The sequence below is a fragment of the Amaranthus tricolor genome, chromosome 10 (genome assembly GCF_026212465.1).
Source record: "Amaranthus tricolor cultivar Red isolate AtriRed21 chromosome 10, ASM2621246v1, whole genome shotgun sequence".
NCBI lineage: Eukaryota > Viridiplantae > Streptophyta > Magnoliopsida > Caryophyllales > Amaranthaceae > Amaranthus > Amaranthus tricolor.
In genome coordinates, this window is record NC_080056.1 from 26,566,962 (window position 1) to 26,584,647 (window position 17,686).

The 17,686-nt window shown below is 34.0% G+C and overlaps 1 protein-coding gene across 4 annotated transcripts; it reads left to right on the plus strand.

The window, feature by feature from the left end:
• The first annotated feature begins 6,871 nt into the window (after positions 1-6,871).
• On the plus strand, positions 6,872-15,347 carry LOC130826328 (uncharacterized). 4 transcript variants are annotated; one of them, XM_057691954.1, is made up of 4 exons: positions 6,872-7,193; positions 13,838-14,397; positions 14,497-14,563; positions 14,655-15,347. In XM_057691954.1, the coding sequence occupies exons 2-3, from the start codon at positions 13,840-13,842 to the stop codon at positions 14,551-14,553; spliced, it is 615 nt and encodes a 204-aa protein (XP_057547937.1). In that variant the 5' UTR covers positions 6,872-7,193; positions 13,838-13,839; the 3' UTR covers positions 14,554-14,563; positions 14,655-15,347. The 4 variants fall into 4 exon arrangements, with proteins under 4 accessions (XP_057547937.1, XP_057547936.1, XP_057547935.1 ...); XM_057691953.1 differs by having other exon boundaries at positions 14,669-15,347; XM_057691952.1 differs by lacking the exon at positions 6,872-7,193 and adding an exon at positions 10,405-12,841.
• The last annotated feature ends 2,339 nt before the right edge of the window (positions 15,348-17,686 follow it).

Genomic DNA, 17,686 nt, shown 5'->3' on the forward strand with positions numbered 1-17,686 from the left:
TAAGTTTCCTCAACAATTTGATTTTTAACAATTACACGACCTAATCCTAAAATTAAAGGCCATATTCCAGGGTATTATAATGTCTCCTTCAAGGCTATGGGTAATTGTTTTGAACTTTTATAATCCTTATTTTAATGCATAAAAACCTTATTTAAAGAATTACAACACCTCCTCCAACCCTTAGCCAACCTACTTTTATAATCCTTATTTTAATGCATAAAAACCCATATACCTCACTTGACATTTGCTAAAGTACATTGCGTATTATATGCATTAGGCAGCCTACTTCATGAAATCAAGAAACCAATTTTTACCATTAAAATGCTTACTTAAATGATAAATTACTTATAGAATGATTTTTTTTTAATTTTTGAAAGGAGTTCCCAGGAGCAAGACATAGTTTCTTTATGGCATTTGATGAAAAATAGAATATCTCGTTTTGGATCATTAAAATCAAATTCGATGTGTAAAGATGATTTCAACAAGTGCTTGTACGGATGCCAAAATCCTGAAGAATTCCAAACATGTTGGGACAATATGGTGTCGAAGTATGATCTCTAAAGTGATAGTAGCTTCTTCAAGTGGTTTAACAGGCTATACAAGATACGAGACAAATGGTGTACTGCATTGGACAAAGACTTGTTCTCTACGGGGATTTTATCTTCACAGAGAAGTAAATCCACTAACAATGCAATTGGTTTCGAAGTAAAAAAATGCACTAGCCTCACCCTTACCAAATTTTCAAGAGGGCTATTGCAAGATGGAGAAAAAAAGAAATAGATGATGAGTTTTACTGTTCTAGAACAAAACCAACATCAACCTTTAAACTTGTTCGTTTGTTAAAACATGCAGCTGAGGTGTACAATACCTCTCTATTCAGAGATTTTGAAGAGGCGTTTAGAATGGCAATTGCGTGTACAGTGTATCAAATTTCTTCATAAGAAGCAGCAACTGAACTGTACAAAGTATCTGACTCTGAAGTATCATGTCAAATAATAAAATATATCAACCATAACGGATTAATTAGCGTGGTTTGTACTTGTAAAAACTTTGATGTTATGTTAGTTCCATAAAAGCTTAAAAAGGCTAAAAAACGCAACTTGGCACGTAATTTCAAGCATATGCCTATTTTTTTCAATTCTAACCATTTCAAAACAACAATATATACTAGTTAGTTTTGTGTGCCAAGTTTCATGGCAAACAAATCAAGTTTGAACTACTTAAAGCGAGTTAATGCCATAAAAGCTTAAAAAGCCTTAAAAACGCAACTTGGCACGTAATTTCAAGCATATGCATATTTTTTCAATTAAAACCAATTCAAAACCATAATATATACTAATTGGTGTTGTGTGCCAAGTTTCATGCTAAACAAATCAAGTTTGAACTACACTTCACTCCTTTAAGTGTTCCCATGAGATCAACATTTTCAGTGTCAGTGATGATAATATCTTATTTGTTTATGGGTTTCATTTCGGCTTCTACAACAAAAAAATACAATAGGCATGTTACTTAATAGACAAAATTTAGTCATGTGTTGCAATGTAAGTCATAAAATTGACAGCCTAAGTAATGGAAATGTTAGTTTAAGTCATGGAGTTGGATTCTTACTGTTATATATATGCTTTTATTGTTATGATTTGGAATAGGCGATGTAAGTCATAAAATTAACTGTTTAAGTCATGTAAATGCTAGTTTAAGGCTTGGAGTTAGATATTTAATCATTTATATATGTACTTAAAGTTAAACTTTGGAATAGGCTATGTAAATCTTAAATTAGGCATTGTAAGTAATGGAGATAGTAGCAATGTTATACAATCGTGATCTGAATTGTAAAATCGTCCGATTTACGATTCTAGCTATGCCAAACATCTTGAATCGCAAGCGAAATCGGAACTCAACAAAATCGCCCACGGAATTGGTAGAATTGGGTGAAATCGATGGAATCGTGCGAGTTTAGCGATTTTAACGATTCCAACTAAATGCTTAAAAAAACCCACATGGCAGATAACTACTAAAAAAATCCTAAAGTTGCTCCCCATTTTCCCTAAATTCAGACTTTCGTCGATTTTCAGCAGCCAACAGTAGCAGATCTTCAAAGACCTTCGTCCATCATGTTGTTCCTTGTTTTAGCAGTAGCCAGTTCGCTTAATTGCTTTTTAATTACTCGTTTCATCGTGTAAATCATTTAATTACTTTGGTTACTCGATTTTTAGCAGCAACAGCCTGTTCTATTATTTTGGTTACTCATTTTAAATTGAATACTTTAATTAATTCATTTTAATTGATTCATTCTTAATAGATTTTGTAGTAGTATTGATTTATGGAATTATTTCTATTATTTTGAGGAGTATTATGTAATTGATGAGTATTTTGTTATTGATTTATGATTATTTTTGCTCATGAGTATTTGTTTGGTGTGGTTTTTTTTTGTTTAAATCAGTATTGTTCTAAAACTTATACTTGACTTTATTAGTAGATGGTGTAATCTATATTGCTTATCATGTAATGGTGAAGACGTAAAGTCATGATAAAGTAACTACCTTGACTTTTGTATTATTGTAAAACATATTGATAATAGTTGAAATTACGTGTTTCTTTTACAAATAAAATGTCATGAAATTAAATACAAACTTCAAAAATTACTTCAATCTGCAGAATTGTTAGAATTGATCAATTTTACGATTCGGTTTTAAGAGCTGCTTCCGATTAAAAGTAAAATCCCGATTTTAACAACCTCATGGTACTTTAGTATCGGTGTTGGATTCTTAATATTCTGAAAGTGCGTTTGAACTCATGCTCTTGGAATCAAGAATGTAAGTCATGAATACGGTCCTTTAACTCATGCAATTGTTGATTTAAGGCTTGGAGTTGGAATCTGATGCTTAGGAATAGGCAATTTAAGTAAAGAAATAGGCAGTTTAAATAATGGAAATGGTACTTTAAGTACTGGTGTTGAATTTTCAGTTAAATCAATGAAGTATATAATTAGCATATTTAACGACATTTATTATAATTGAAAGAAAAGTTCACAATACCTCCATAAACTTCTAAATTATCCTCATCACACAATTGGTTGATTATCAATCTCTTGCATCACTTTGTCAATTAGAAAACCTTCATTTTAACTATTTAAGAAATTCATAGATGAATCATTTGATAATATCAATATCAGTCAATAGAAAAGATATTAGCGATCAACAATTAAGAAATTCATAGATTATACGCTTGTAAATTCATAGTAATTCATAGATTAGAAGTCAATAGAAACCTCAATGCAAGTTTATAATACCTTCATCCATAAGTAAATTATCCTCATGTAGTACATTTTTTTCTTCATCAAACTCTTGCATTATATTGTCAATAATAAAACTTTCATCCAAAACATAATCATAATCAATTGTTAACTTGACCAATTGGTTGTTAATTCCAGTTAAAACACATAAATATTGAAATGCAAATCAGAGTAAATACCTTGATCAAATAATGTTGATGTTTGGATTTGTATTTGATTTGATATCACATCAAATTCTTTCATCATATCTTCAAAATTCATGTTGTTTGTGAGTTTTTGATTCAATTGAATAAATGTAATAGTTAGCTTTTTAGGGATTACATTTGATGTGGAAGAAGAAGAAGAGTTTTTGGGATGAAGAAACAGATTATCTGTTTTGCTCTGGGAAGGAAGAAAATGGCTTTTAATTGAAGTGGAAGGAAGGAAATAACGTGTGTTGAATTAGGATGTAGTGTGAAGTAGGCTGGGCTGACCCGTCGCATGCATACACCCATCTCACAGGAGACTTTCTGTAAATATATTTTGATGTATTAAAATTAAAATTCTAAACTTATTATTTCAAATTCTAATCATACATTATACTAAAAAGCTTGAAAATTTTCAAATGTCACAATGAAAGAGAGTTTACCAAATGGAACTCATTTATTGGCTAAAGAAAAATGACATGGCATTTGATCTTGACCAATATCTCTACCATTGAAGTATCTTTGACTAACATTTAATTATAGTTAAATTGAGTAAATTAGAGAATCATAAAATTAACTAAAAGGATTGGAAAATTCAACATGTCATCCTCACAAAGGTTTACCACGTGAAATAATCAAATTAATATATTTAGAGTAAATAAGGTAAAGTGAAATTCATTCGATTTCTATATTGATAAATTGATTAAAATAAAATAGTAAAATTTAATTCGACAAAATAAGGAACTAGTATAAGTAACTAGTATAAAAACTCATGCAATGCACGAATTTTTCAATATTAACAAATATAAGCATCTGATATTTAAATAAAGATATAACTATATAATCGATATAATATTATTATAACAATTTGCTATTGGATCATTGTATGTGAACATTGATTCAATTTTATATATATAACTTAATAAAGATATTTAAATACAAAAAAAAAACATTAAATATGTTTAAGTTAAAAATCACATTAGTTTACAATTATTTCTGTTTGATAAATACGTTACTAAAACAAATGATTAAAAATCTACAACCGTTTCATTGGTTAGAATAGAGATTTATGAAGTTAATTTCACCATTTCTATGAATTTCCATATGTGCATAATTTTGGCTTAGACCTTCCAAGTACCTCTCTCTTGTGTAATTTAATTTAAAAAGTTAATAGCCATAATAGCTTTTAATAAGTGATAGTTTAGAAACTTGATTGTATATGACCACATTAGAGAACAAAGATCAAATCTTATAAGAAAGAATACATAAAGTGCAAGTGTAGATGGAAAAGAGGTGCTATTAATTATATAGATGAAATAGGTAATTTGATAATCTAACTCTAGAAAAAGGAGTAATAAATTAGTTACAAAATCTGTATAATTAATTTTTTGGTATGTAAATAACTTTTTTGTGCAGAATAGGTGTACATAATACTATTTATATTTGGAGATATAAATAACGTTCTTAATTTATAGAGTTGTATAATAAAATCTTTCTGAAAATCCAAAATTTAAGTGCAATAATATCACACTATTGAAAACTTAGCTATATAAGAATATTTGAAGCTATTATTTTTGCAATACACTTTTATCCTGTATAAAAGGTATACAAAATACTATTCATATATGAGTATGTAAATAACCTTCTTAATTGTAGTGTTATACAATAAAAATTTTCTGAAAATGCAAAGATTAAGTGCAAACGTATCACACATATTGAAAACTTAACTAAATAAGAATATTTTTATTCTATTATTTTCGAATAATAAATTATTTTTGGGTATGCAATAAACTTTTTTCCTGCATCATTAAGGTCATACCTATAATACTAATTACTAACAATTGGACATCTTCAAATCGCTAATATTTTGACATTTGGACAACCTTCTTAAAAGAGTGCCATGTGGAATTTGACAACTCTTTTAATAAGTTGTATGATATTTTGGTTGTAAAATCTAAACTATTTTATATAGGTAGCTAGCAATGCGTATCTTTTATAATATAAACTATTTCATCTAATTTAAATAATTTCAACATTATACATATTATTAATTTTGTTGGAAAATGACAAATGATATATAAAGAGCTTTGTCATGAATTTAATTTTATTCAGAATGAGTGAATTGTTAGATTATATGGATAGTAAGTTTGCAAGCGTGTCAATTTCGACAAAATTCTTTTTTTCACAAAATCGTTTATACCATAAAAATAGCTGCTTTTGGGCAGAATATATAATCAATAATTATTTATTCAATCAAGAAATAATTATGTTGTTATAAAAACTTATCTCAAATATTACATAATTTTTATTAATATTATAATTTGATAACTATAATATACGATTGCATCTCTTTAAAATTTATATTTATAGGTATTTTCATACTAGCAAACTTCGTGCATTGCACGAGTTTGTATACTAGTTAAAATATAAAAAAAAAATCAAATATCTAATGAACTATGTTTAATTTAAATGGAGCTTATTACATAACATAAAGATATAAACTGCTATAGCATGTATTTATATAAGATAAGATAATTAAATAATTTTATTGTAATGAATATATTTACCTAATTTAATTTCCTTTTTACTGTAAATATTTTTTAAGAAAATCAAAATTAATTTTTTATTCATATAAATCGGTATCATTTAAACAATTGTGAATTTTTAATATCTTCACTTTTAAAATTTATCACAATCAATTTGTTAACATTAGTTTATAAAGAAATTGTCTTTATTTATATGTATATGCACACAATTACATATTCGTGCATTGTACGAGCATATGAACTAGTATAATATAATGCATAATATATTGTTGACAATTTCCAAAATTACAGATTTAATTTATACGTATAACTGTCCAAATTGGTATTTCTACTGCATTATGTATCCGTCTTTATTTTTTTATATCATACGTTTATATATGTTGATACTAAAAAAATCGTGCATTGCACGGATTTCCACGCTAGTGTTCAATAAAAAAAAGGAATTTCTATATGGTAGCATTGTGGTTTGGCGAAACGTGAGTGGTAGCACTTTTTAAAGTTTTTTCCATATGGTAGCAACAATGTTATAATATTACAAATTCCAGCAAAATCCGTCAAAGAACATCCAATTCCGGCTAACGTTGATATTTTTTTATATTTTCCTTTTTTTGGGTTTAATGATATTAATTTTCTTTTTAAAAATGTCTTATTCGTTGTAGGAACTTTTCTTGATTTTTCTCGAGTTGAGAGACTTTTTGTCCGCGCTCTCTTTATGGATATGAATTGTCGCCTTCATTCTCTCCCCAGACCCTATTAGTTTTCTATGGGCGGGATACACTCTGTATGATGATGATGAATTTTCTTTTAAAAATGATATTTTCCTTCAATACCCCACACTGTTCATTCTACACTGCAAAATTTCCCTTAAAATTTTTTTAAAAAACCCCAATTCTCCCTTCCCTCCTCTATCATTCCCGACTTTCTCGTTTTTCTCTCTCCTCCATTGAAGCAGATTAGAGCTCTCTCCTCCATTGACATAGATTAGCGAACTCCCTCCTCCATTGAAATAGATTAGCGAACTCTCTCTCCTCCGTCGAATTGTACTATCGATTCTCAATTGAAGCAGCGACGCGTGTGAGCTTTCACTCCTCCATTGAACCGGCCTTTGAACTTTTTCTTCTCCATTGAAGAAGCTTTTGAGCTTTCGCCTCCATTGAATCAACTTCTGAGGTAGAACTTTTTTAACTAATCGAATATCAATTTCATAATCTAGGGTTTATCTATAATCTAGTTTCTGATTTAATTTCTGTCAAAGGAATCAATCCGAGTCCTTTTAGTTGCACGAAACCCTAACAATTTTCATCTTTTGCTTTTGTTGTGCGATAGCGGAAGCAAGGTCGATTAACAATAATGAAACAATAATAAATTCAATGTAGACAATAAGAAAATGACACGAGAGATTTAACGTGGTTCACTATCAATGTGATAGCTACGTCCACCGGCACCGAGATCAAATAATTTCACTATAATTGCAAAGAATTACAAGATGAATTACAATCACGCTCACAAATTATTGGCTCTCTTCTCCTATAACTAATAAGAGGGTGTTTATATAGTAAACCCTTTGTGAACGATACTTGGGTATCAAAGTATCCAAAAATATCCGACCACAAATAAAGGTAACCGTCAAAAAACCCACGAAAAACAAGATCCGCAAAAAACGTAAAGGAGCTCGCGGGCCGTGCATGGAGTCGCGAGCCGCGACTGTTTTGTATCCCAAAACAGTAGCTTTCTATTCTCCACTCGCGGGCCGTGCATTTCTTCGTGAGCCGCGACGTCCTTGATCCCGAGTTCGAGGCATACTAACAACAATCTCCACGTTGACGAGAACTCGTATTCAGCAAACGATCTCATCAACACATAGTGAACATATCTCAAGCCAAAACCCGATGCAAAGCTCATGCATAAGTCGTACATCCGATAAGTCTTCAAACAAGACTCATCCGGACAAGTCTTCAACCAAGACCCATCACATACTCGTCGTCAAGTATAACAACTTATAATGCTCCACCTGCATCACAAGCCCCGGGCAAGCTCCACCTTAAGGCCAACACGCCTACAACAGGAGCTCCCCAATACCGCCCCTAAGGGCCTATTACATCAAATAGTAATCAATATTTAAGCAAGTCTAAGCAATGTTTGAACTTACTAAATGGAACAGACTTAGTAAAGAAATTAGCTGGGTTATCAGCGGTCCCGATCTTCTTTACCTTTACTCTCTTATCAGTACGCAAGAAATGATACCTGACATCAATGTGCTTGGTCCGATCATGGTATACTTGGTCTTTAGCTAAGCAAATGGCACTTAGACTATCACAATACACCGTAGCAAAATCCTGTGCGATACCTAGTTCACCTACAAGGCCTTTGAGCCATATCGACTCCTTAGCTGCAGAAGTTAAAGCCATGTACTCAGCTTCAGTCGTAGACAACGTAACCGAAGACTGCAATGTAGACTTCCAACTAACCACAAAACCACCCAAAGTAAACACATACCCGGTCACCGACCTCCTGGTATCCACATCAGCTGCATAATCAGAATCACTATACCCAGTTACCAAACACTCTTTACCATTCCCATACACAAGACCAATATTAGCTGTCCCTCTCAAGTAACGAAAAATCCTTTTCACCCCCTGCCAGTGCTCTCTCCCAGGTCGAGCCATAAACCTACTCATAACACTAACAGCATGCGCAATATCCGGCCTAGTACAGACCATAGCATACATCAAACAGCCAACCGCGTTGGCATAAGGGACCCTAGACATATACGCTAGCTCCTCCTCATTTTGAGGTGACATAGACAAAGACAGTTTACAGCTCACAGATGTTGGTGTACTTATAGGCTTCGATTTCTCCATCCCAAAACGAGACAAAATCTTTTCAATGTAACTTTTCTGAGTCAAGAAAAGCTTACCCCTAGCCCGATCCCTGTAGATCTCCATACCCAAAATCTTCTTAGCTGGACCCAAATCTTTCATGTCAAATTCCAAGCTAAGCAACTCCTTAAGTCTAGCAACATCAGATTTATTCTTTGTGGCAACAAGCATGTCATCAACGTATAACAACAGATAAATCATGGAACCGTTATCTAACTTACTATGATACACACAGCAATCATACGAGTTCCTATCAAAACCATGCGAAACCATAAAAGAATCAAACCTCTTGTACCACTGCCGAGGGGATTGCTTAAGTCCATACAGTGACTTTAGCAATCTGCATGCATAGTGCTCTTTCCCTGGAATCTCGAATCCCTCGGGCTGCTTCATCAAAATCTCCTCCTCCAAATCACCATGAAGGAAGGCCGTCTTAACGTCCAGCTGCTCCAGCTCAAGATCATAATGTGCTACAATTGACAATAGCACACGAATAGAAGTATGTCGAACCACTGGTGAAAATATCTCCACAAAGTCAACCCCTTCTACCTGACTGAACCCCTTTGCAACTAGCCTAGCCTTAAAACGAACTTTCTCAGATTCAGATGACCCTTCTTTCTTCTTAAAAATCCATTTGCACCCTACAAGCTTTCTCCCCTCTGGTATCTTCACAAGTTCCCACACTCTGTTCTTGTAAAGAGACTGCATCTCTTCACCCATTGCGACAAGCCATTGCGCCGACTCACTACAACTAATTGCTTGTTTATACGCGGCAGGTTCATATGACTCTACATCATCAGCTACACTCAATGCATAACCTGTCAAATTCTCAACAAAGCAATTCCTTCCTTCCATCTCTTCAATCAACCTAACAGGCTTCTTGATAACTCGTCTAGGTTTCTCAAGAATAGTGTCAGATTGACTAGATGACCCCTGATTAGATTGCTCCACCTCCTCCCCAGAGTTAGGAGAAGATGGAGCAACCTCAGGTTTAGGAGTACTCGGCACTGGAATCTCAGCATCATCATCAATAAACTGCACTCGAGGTAAATCAGTAATGGATGACTGATGTATCTCGAGCATCCCATCTGTCTGTAGCAAGTTTTTCCCTTCCTTCCCCAAATTAGACGACTCCGAGCTCTTCTTGGAATACATGGTGCTCTCATCAAAAGTGACATCCCTACTAAGAATGACCCGACCTTCCGAAGGTGAATAGATCCTAAACCCCTTCACACCATCACCGTACCCAACAAAACACCCCGCCTTGGCTCGTGGATTCAGCTTACCCTCACTAACATGATAATAAGCAACACAGCCAAAAATCTTCAATTTAGGGAAACTAGGCAACTTACCACTCCAGATCTCAAACGGGATTTTGAAGTCAATTCCCGAATGAGGACCCCTATTGACGATATAACAAGCTGTCATCACAGCTTCACTCTAATACCTTCTCCCAAGCCCTGCATTAGAGAGCATGCATCGAACTCTCTCAAGCAGTGTCTGATTAACCCGCTCTGCAACACCGTTCTGCTGTGGTGTCATCCTGACGGTATGATGCCGACCAATACCCTCATCTGCACATAACTGATTAAACTCCTCTTTGCAAAACTCTAGCCCATTGTCTGTTCGTAGCTTCTTGATCTTCCTACCCTGTCGATTCTCCACTAAAGCTTTCCATTGCTTAAAAGTTTTGAAGGCCTCATCCTTTGACTTAAGCAACCTAAGCCATGTGTATCGGGACTTGTCATCTATAAAAGATACAAAATAGCGGAAACCTCCCATACCTTCAACTCTAGATGGACCCTAGCAATCTGAATGGATATAATCAAGCACATCATCAGTAATGTGAGCACCCTTGCTGAACTTTGACCTGTGTTTCTTCCCAAACACACAATGCTCACAAAATTCAAGGTTGGCAACCTTGATCCCGGATAGTAGACCCCTCTTAGCCAATAGCTGCATTCCCTTCTCCCCCATATGACCAAGCCTCATGTGCCAAATCTTGGTCATATCCTGGTGAGACACCGATGCGCAAACCGCAGAACTAGACAGTGTGACACCCTCAAAGACGTAGAGGGTGTTCCTCTTGATACCCTTAAGTACCAACTCCGAACCTCGATAAATGGACAACTCCCCATCCAAAAACACTCCATTGTACCCCAAATCATCCAAAGTACCTAATGAAATCAGATTCTTCCCCAAAGCAGCGACATGCCGCACCCTAGTTAATGTCAACTTTCGCCCATCACTAGTCCTCAATCTCATAGACCCAATACCCGTAACCTTACAAGGTGCATTGTTACCTACAATAACATTGCCCCCATTGCAAGACTCATACGTGTCAAACCAGTCTCGACGCGGACTCATATGGAACGAACACCCCGAATCTAGAACCCAATCATCAGAAAGAACCCCAGACTTAGCAGAACTTACTAATGCCAAGTCTTCCTCCGAATTATAGTTCTCCTTCGGTTTTTCCTCAACTACAGCAGCTTGGGACTTGCCCTTCCTCACTGGACAATTTGCCCTAAAGTGACCCGGTTCCTTACAGTAATAACAGGTCTTCCCCGCAGTCTTACCAGATCCCTCTTTGCCGTTTCCAACACCCGACCTAGTATTGTTGCCCTTGTTAACCCCTTTCTTCTTTTTAGATTTTCCGGACTTAACAAACAACCCACTACCACTCTCCCCGTTATCACCTATAGCTTTCTGACGAAGTTCCCTAGTATGAAGTGCTGCCTTCACTTCTTCTAAGGTCAGTGAGTCTTTACCAACAACAAAAGACTCAACAAAATTCTCATAGCTAGACGGTAGAGATACAAGTAAAATCAACGCAGCATCCTCATCATCTATTTTAACATCTAAGTTACGCAAATCTAGTAAAATAGAGTTAAGTTTTTCAAGATGTTCCCGTAAGGGAGTACCTGACTGCATCCGGAGGCTGAACAACCGCTGCTTCAGCAATAACTTGTTGGTCAGCGACTTAGTCATATACAATGACTCTAATTTCATCCATAATTCCGCTGCTGTAGCCTGATCAACGACCTCCGTGATGATATGATCATCCAGACTTAGCAAAATGGTAGAATGAGCCTTTTCCTCCATTACTGCTAATTGCCCGTCAGTTAGTCCGTCTTCCGACCCCGCAGTAGTACTCTTTAGAGCCAACGGACGCCAGATTTGCTGCTGTTTCAACAGAGCCTTCATCTTTATTTGCCATAGCCCGAAGCTATTTTTCCCGGTAAATTTTTCGATTCTTATTGTAGAATCTCCAGCCATTGTTTCACTCAAAAAACTCTCCAAGGACTTAAACCTGAGCTCTGATACCAATTGTTGTGCGACAGCGGAAGCAAGGTCGATTAACAATAATGAAACAATAAGAAATTCAATGCAGACAATAAGAAAATGACACGAGAGATTTAACGTGGTTCACTATCAATGTGATAGCTACGTCCACCGGCACCGAGATCAAATAATTTCACTATAATCGCAAAGAATTACAAGATGAATTACAATCACGCTCACAAATTATTGGCTCTCTTGTGATCTCTCTCCCAATTTGTGAATCATATCTCTTATAACTAATAAGAGGGTGTTTATATAGTAAACCCTTTGTGAACGATACTTGGGTATCAAAGTATCCACAAATAACCGACCACAAATAAAGGTAACCGTCAAAAAACCCACGAAAAACAAGATCCGCAAAAAACGTAAAGGAGCTCGCGGGCCGTGCATGGAGTCGCGAGCCGCGACTGTTTTGTATCCCAAAACAGTAGCTTTCTATTCTCCACTCGCGGGCCGTGCATTTCTTCGTGAGCCGCGACGTCCTTGATCCCGAGTTCGAGGCATACTAACAACAGCTTTGGAAAATTATTGTGAAATGAATATTGAGGGTCTATCACTCTATAGAGTTGAAAACGATGGCAAAATTTCCTGATGGTTGGTCTCCTTTTTGGTATTGGTTCATTTGTCTTTCGATGCATTGTACTCTACCATTGAATATATACTTGTTAGTTTGTGCTCCAGAAAAGTCAACAATTGATTGAATGTGTCCATGTGCTCCAGAAAAGTCAACAATTGAGTATATTAAGATTAGTATGAATTAATCTCAATTAGCATATGTTGATGGTGGATTACTGATGTGTGTGCAAGTATGCAGGACGGTGCCTAATTTTTATCAGCTAAGTGTCATGCTACTTAATAACAACTTACCACCTTGCTTGCTTGTCTTCCACTTTGTTCCTCCTCAACCTCTTTGATGCCCATAAATAACAGTTCATCAACACTCAAACTCACCATAAATAAAAGTTAGATTGGATTTTATTGTGTATCGATGATTAGTAGTGTTATGTTAGTGTTTGTGTACTCTTACTAGTTAGATATAACTAATTGACATACTTTTAGATGGAAATTTAAGATTTGAAATTCTATGTTTTCCAAACAGTTGTTGGAGTTTGAAATTCTATGTTTTCCCAAACAGTTTTTTGGAATTTAAATTCTCAAATTTCTTTAACATAACAATTCGAATTGAAATTCTAGAATCGAATTTAACAATTTGAAATGAAATCTAAATATCCAAATGCAACTGTAATTTGATAATTATTGATAAAAATTGATATTAATTATTGCTGAAAATGTATATTAATTGCTAAAAATTGGTAATTATTGGGAATATATATAGATTTTCTTGCATTTTCTTGGTATATATATTGAATCCTTCACTGACCTAACCATAGTATTAAACAGATTATTGCATTTTCTGATTTGGTAGCTTATTTATGTCAAGAATGTTGATTATTGGCTGATTTTTCAAGTATAAATTTAAATTGGAGTATATAGTGTATTAAGTGTGGAGTTTGTAAACTATTATTTAGACTTCTAGTTGGTTTATTGATATGTATGATCCATTTACATTTTTGTATTTTTATTCATCAGTTATGGCTCGGAATGGGAATTACCGAAGTGAGTTACGGGAAAGTAGGGGAAATGAAATCAGTCGAATTCCCGGTACAAAGTTTACGAAGTATCCTTTTGGGGATTGTGTGAGAGGTGACGTTGAGTTGCTTGACATACTTCGTCGCTATGTAACTAATCAATTGTCAAGAACCAACAAATTTCGACCTTTTAATTTCACGAGATTCACAATTGGAGATATCAAGAAATATTATTGCTCCAACAATTTGTCTGAGTCCCCGATATTCTTCTTATCTCATTGGGTTTTTCACCCAACGAAGTATGCTGCAACTGACTATTCTCAGCTATTTAGAGATAAATCTGTTATAACATACACCTGGAGAATGGTTCCAAATAGCATGATTGACATATATAAACCCAGTGTAGAGGGTATGGTGAATCAAGGGTATCGGGTGAAGTACCGTCTCTACGAAGCTAATGAAAATGCCTTGGATTTTGAAGAGCATCCGCAAGAAACTGTGTTGTATATGTATTGTTTGTTGGGTAGAGAATATGTTGATCCTGTTATAACTTGGAACAAGGTCTAATTTAGTATTTATTTATATATTTATTATTAACTTTTATTTTGATTAATTTAATCTAGTATTCGTTTATTTATATAGTTATATTGGTTATTTCAGGCGTCAAGTTGGAGTTTGTGTAAGCTGACGGAGGATCGGGAATTCCCTCAACCATGACCATTACCTGGTATGGCTAGTTGCTGTTACACTTTGTAAGCTTTTGATTGCTTTTGCATTGATTGACCATTAATTTTTGTAAGTTTTAATTGGTAAAATAGTTTTGTTGCTATAGGTTATTTTTGCGGCGGTATTTCTTCTAATTAGAGAAAAGAGAAGCTCATGATCAAGCAAAATAAATAAAAAAAGAGATGACAATAACAAAATTATCTTTGTTGCCTTCAACCAAATTTCAAATTTCAGCTTGCAGATGTGTTAACCAAAATCTTACCTTCAGCACAATACAAAATATTGTTGGACAAACTAGGCATGGTTAAAACCTATTCTAGTTTGAGGGGGATGTTAAGAATAAGAATGATCCCATATGAACAGGCTGCAAGTGTTCTGTGTGCTGTGTGCAGCGGCTATGCAAATGAGAAGTCCTCTGTGTGAAGTCCTCTGTGTGCAGCCAAGTGAAGCAATTGTATGTGCAGAAAATATATGCAGTATGCAAGGTGCAAGAAGGAGGAGGAAGTATGTGCAGTATACAAGGTACAAGAAGGAGGAGGAAGCTGATACATGCACTTCACAACAGTAGCTAGATATGGGCTGATCAGAGGCCCTTATATCAGTTGTATTTGTCATAGTGACATTTGTAAATAGGCTGTTATATGTTAATTAACTTTAGTTACCAGTTAGTTATAACTAACTCAAGTTAGTTATTTTATAACAACCTAAACATATCTGTATATATATGTAAAGACCTCCTATGTACAGAATATTGATTCAAGAAATGAATTACACTTTGTTCTCAATCCTTTTATCTTGTAATCTTTGATTCTTTCATAGATTTTTACAATAGTCAGCCTCTGCGCACCATATGTTGATTCTAGCCATTGCTCTGAATTGCGCAAATTACAGGATAAGTGACTGAGGTTGTGTTTGTGGTGGAGTAAATACAAAAGCAGGCCTTTCTGTTCATTGTGGGAAAACTGCCAGCAGCAAACCGTTCAGCACCAAATTCAACAACGGCAGCAACAACAACATTAAGCAGTAGCCGCAGTAAAATAAGATTAAAAAATGCAATTGACACATTAAATCAAATTGTTCAGTGAATGCAACAGCAAGCAATGAGGACAAAAGCTACACCAAAGTGAATCCGACAGGCTATAAAACGTAGAACAGTAGATGTTCTACATTTACGTTTGACCCATGTATTGATGGGACAAAAAAGGTGAATACCTTTACTAACAAACATGATCGATTATGTTGAATTAGAAGAACAAAATAAAAGGACAAAACTGAAGAATACCTGATTCCATGTCGCAAGAGATAATCTTGGAAACAGAAGCGATTAGATTAACATGTATTCGCTAGAGTGACGACCCTTAATGTTATCACTCGTAATTCTCTCTGATAATTGGATGGCAGGAGAAAAGGAAATATGTATATTCTAGGGACCATAACTGCTCTATATATATAATATTTTGTGACTAGTATTCGGCCCATCATAGAACCCAGTCATAAAACGAGTCTCTACATATTTAAGGCCCACAACCAATTGATACATTTAAGCCCAAACCCTTTAACTTTAATTAGATCACTTTAAGTAAGGCATAAAGACAATTTTAATTAATTATAACGACATATAAATATTTACATATAAACCCAACGTTGGACTTTGGTCCAACAATCTCCCACTTGGGCTATATGTAAAAATTGTATAAACTTATATCATTATAAAACCAAATTTGAGTTGAACCATACTGTCAAAAACTGTAATGTATCAGAAACCAATCTCGTCCATCAATCATATTAGCATAGACCAAAGCTGCCTTAGTTATATTTTTTGTAACTAGACCTCAATGATCATAACACCAACACAAAAGAATGACACAGATCATGAAGTGGATGTGTAGCATTGAAACAATGATCTTAACATGTCCATATCCAACTGGTCCACTTTAATAGTGAGATCAAACTATTAAAAAACATAACCATGGTACAAAACTAACTTTATCATAACTTTATTTCAGCAGAAAACTTTATAACCAAAATGTCAACACATGTTCAATAAATTGAATTTACAAACTCCCACTAAAACTGAACATCCTCTGTAGCAGAAACAACACCCATATGATCCATGATCCAGTCGTTCATTTTCATGATCTCAAAGTCTTCCGCCGCCATATTTATGCTTTGTTTTTTCGATTAAGTGGGTATGGAGTAATTAAATAGTTTTTTTTTGATAATCCGTTTTCTATCATTGGAATCAGAAAATTTGGTTTCATAATTATTTTGCTAATATTTATTAAGAAATCAATTATTTCCTTTTATTTCATTAATTATATTTGTTAATGGAATTTGGTTGTTAATGAAATTTGGAATCAGTTTTTTTTCTGGAAGTTATTTTTTTTTCGGTTTTCTTTAAATGTTTCCTATTTTTTAGGAAATTCAGTTTTTTTTAAGTGTTGAAATTGATTAATTGTTCGGTTATTGCAACAATTTAACTAAAATTATTAAGTTCCTAATTTTTTGGTTTATGGTTTAATTATCCCCTCTTTTAATGGAGATATTTTAGGAAATCAATTTCTTATAAGTTTTGAGAAACACGTCTTTTTTTTCTTGGAATTATGAATTATTAATTGCTCTCGTATTACAATAATTTTAATGTTATTGTAAAATAGGATATTCGGAATAATTTAAGTTTAATTATAGTATGGTTTTATATATACTGGAGGTAATTTGATTGAAACAATAAGTCGCCAAAGTGACCTCTTTTGTTAAAATTAAATTATTAACAGTATAAAATGATGATTCATATAAACTATATTATTATCGATCGGCTCAAAAGAAGGTCCCTAATATTATACTTGTGTGAATTTTTCGGGTTGTGATAAACATGTGATAATTATAAGGATTACATATGATTATTTAATCGTCCCAAAGGAAGATTTTATAGTGAACGTGTTATTTATTATCAGTGTTTAATTACTGAAACATGATGTCAATAAGAAGTTAGTATTTTCATCCAAAGATGGAATATTAATGGAAAATTGACGTAAATTAAACTTATTATTATTATTATTATTATTATTATTATTGATTTAAGAATTAAAGTATGTGAACTTATTATGTTTATTTTTTCTTGTTC

Bases quoted from the DNA above. Each gene is read 5' to 3' on its own strand.
- LOC130826328 (XM_057691952.1), top strand. The intron at 14,398-14,496 runs GTCTAATTTAGT...TGGTTATTTCAG, and splicing joins CTGTTATAACTTGGAACAAG to GCGTCAAGTTGGAGTTTGTG.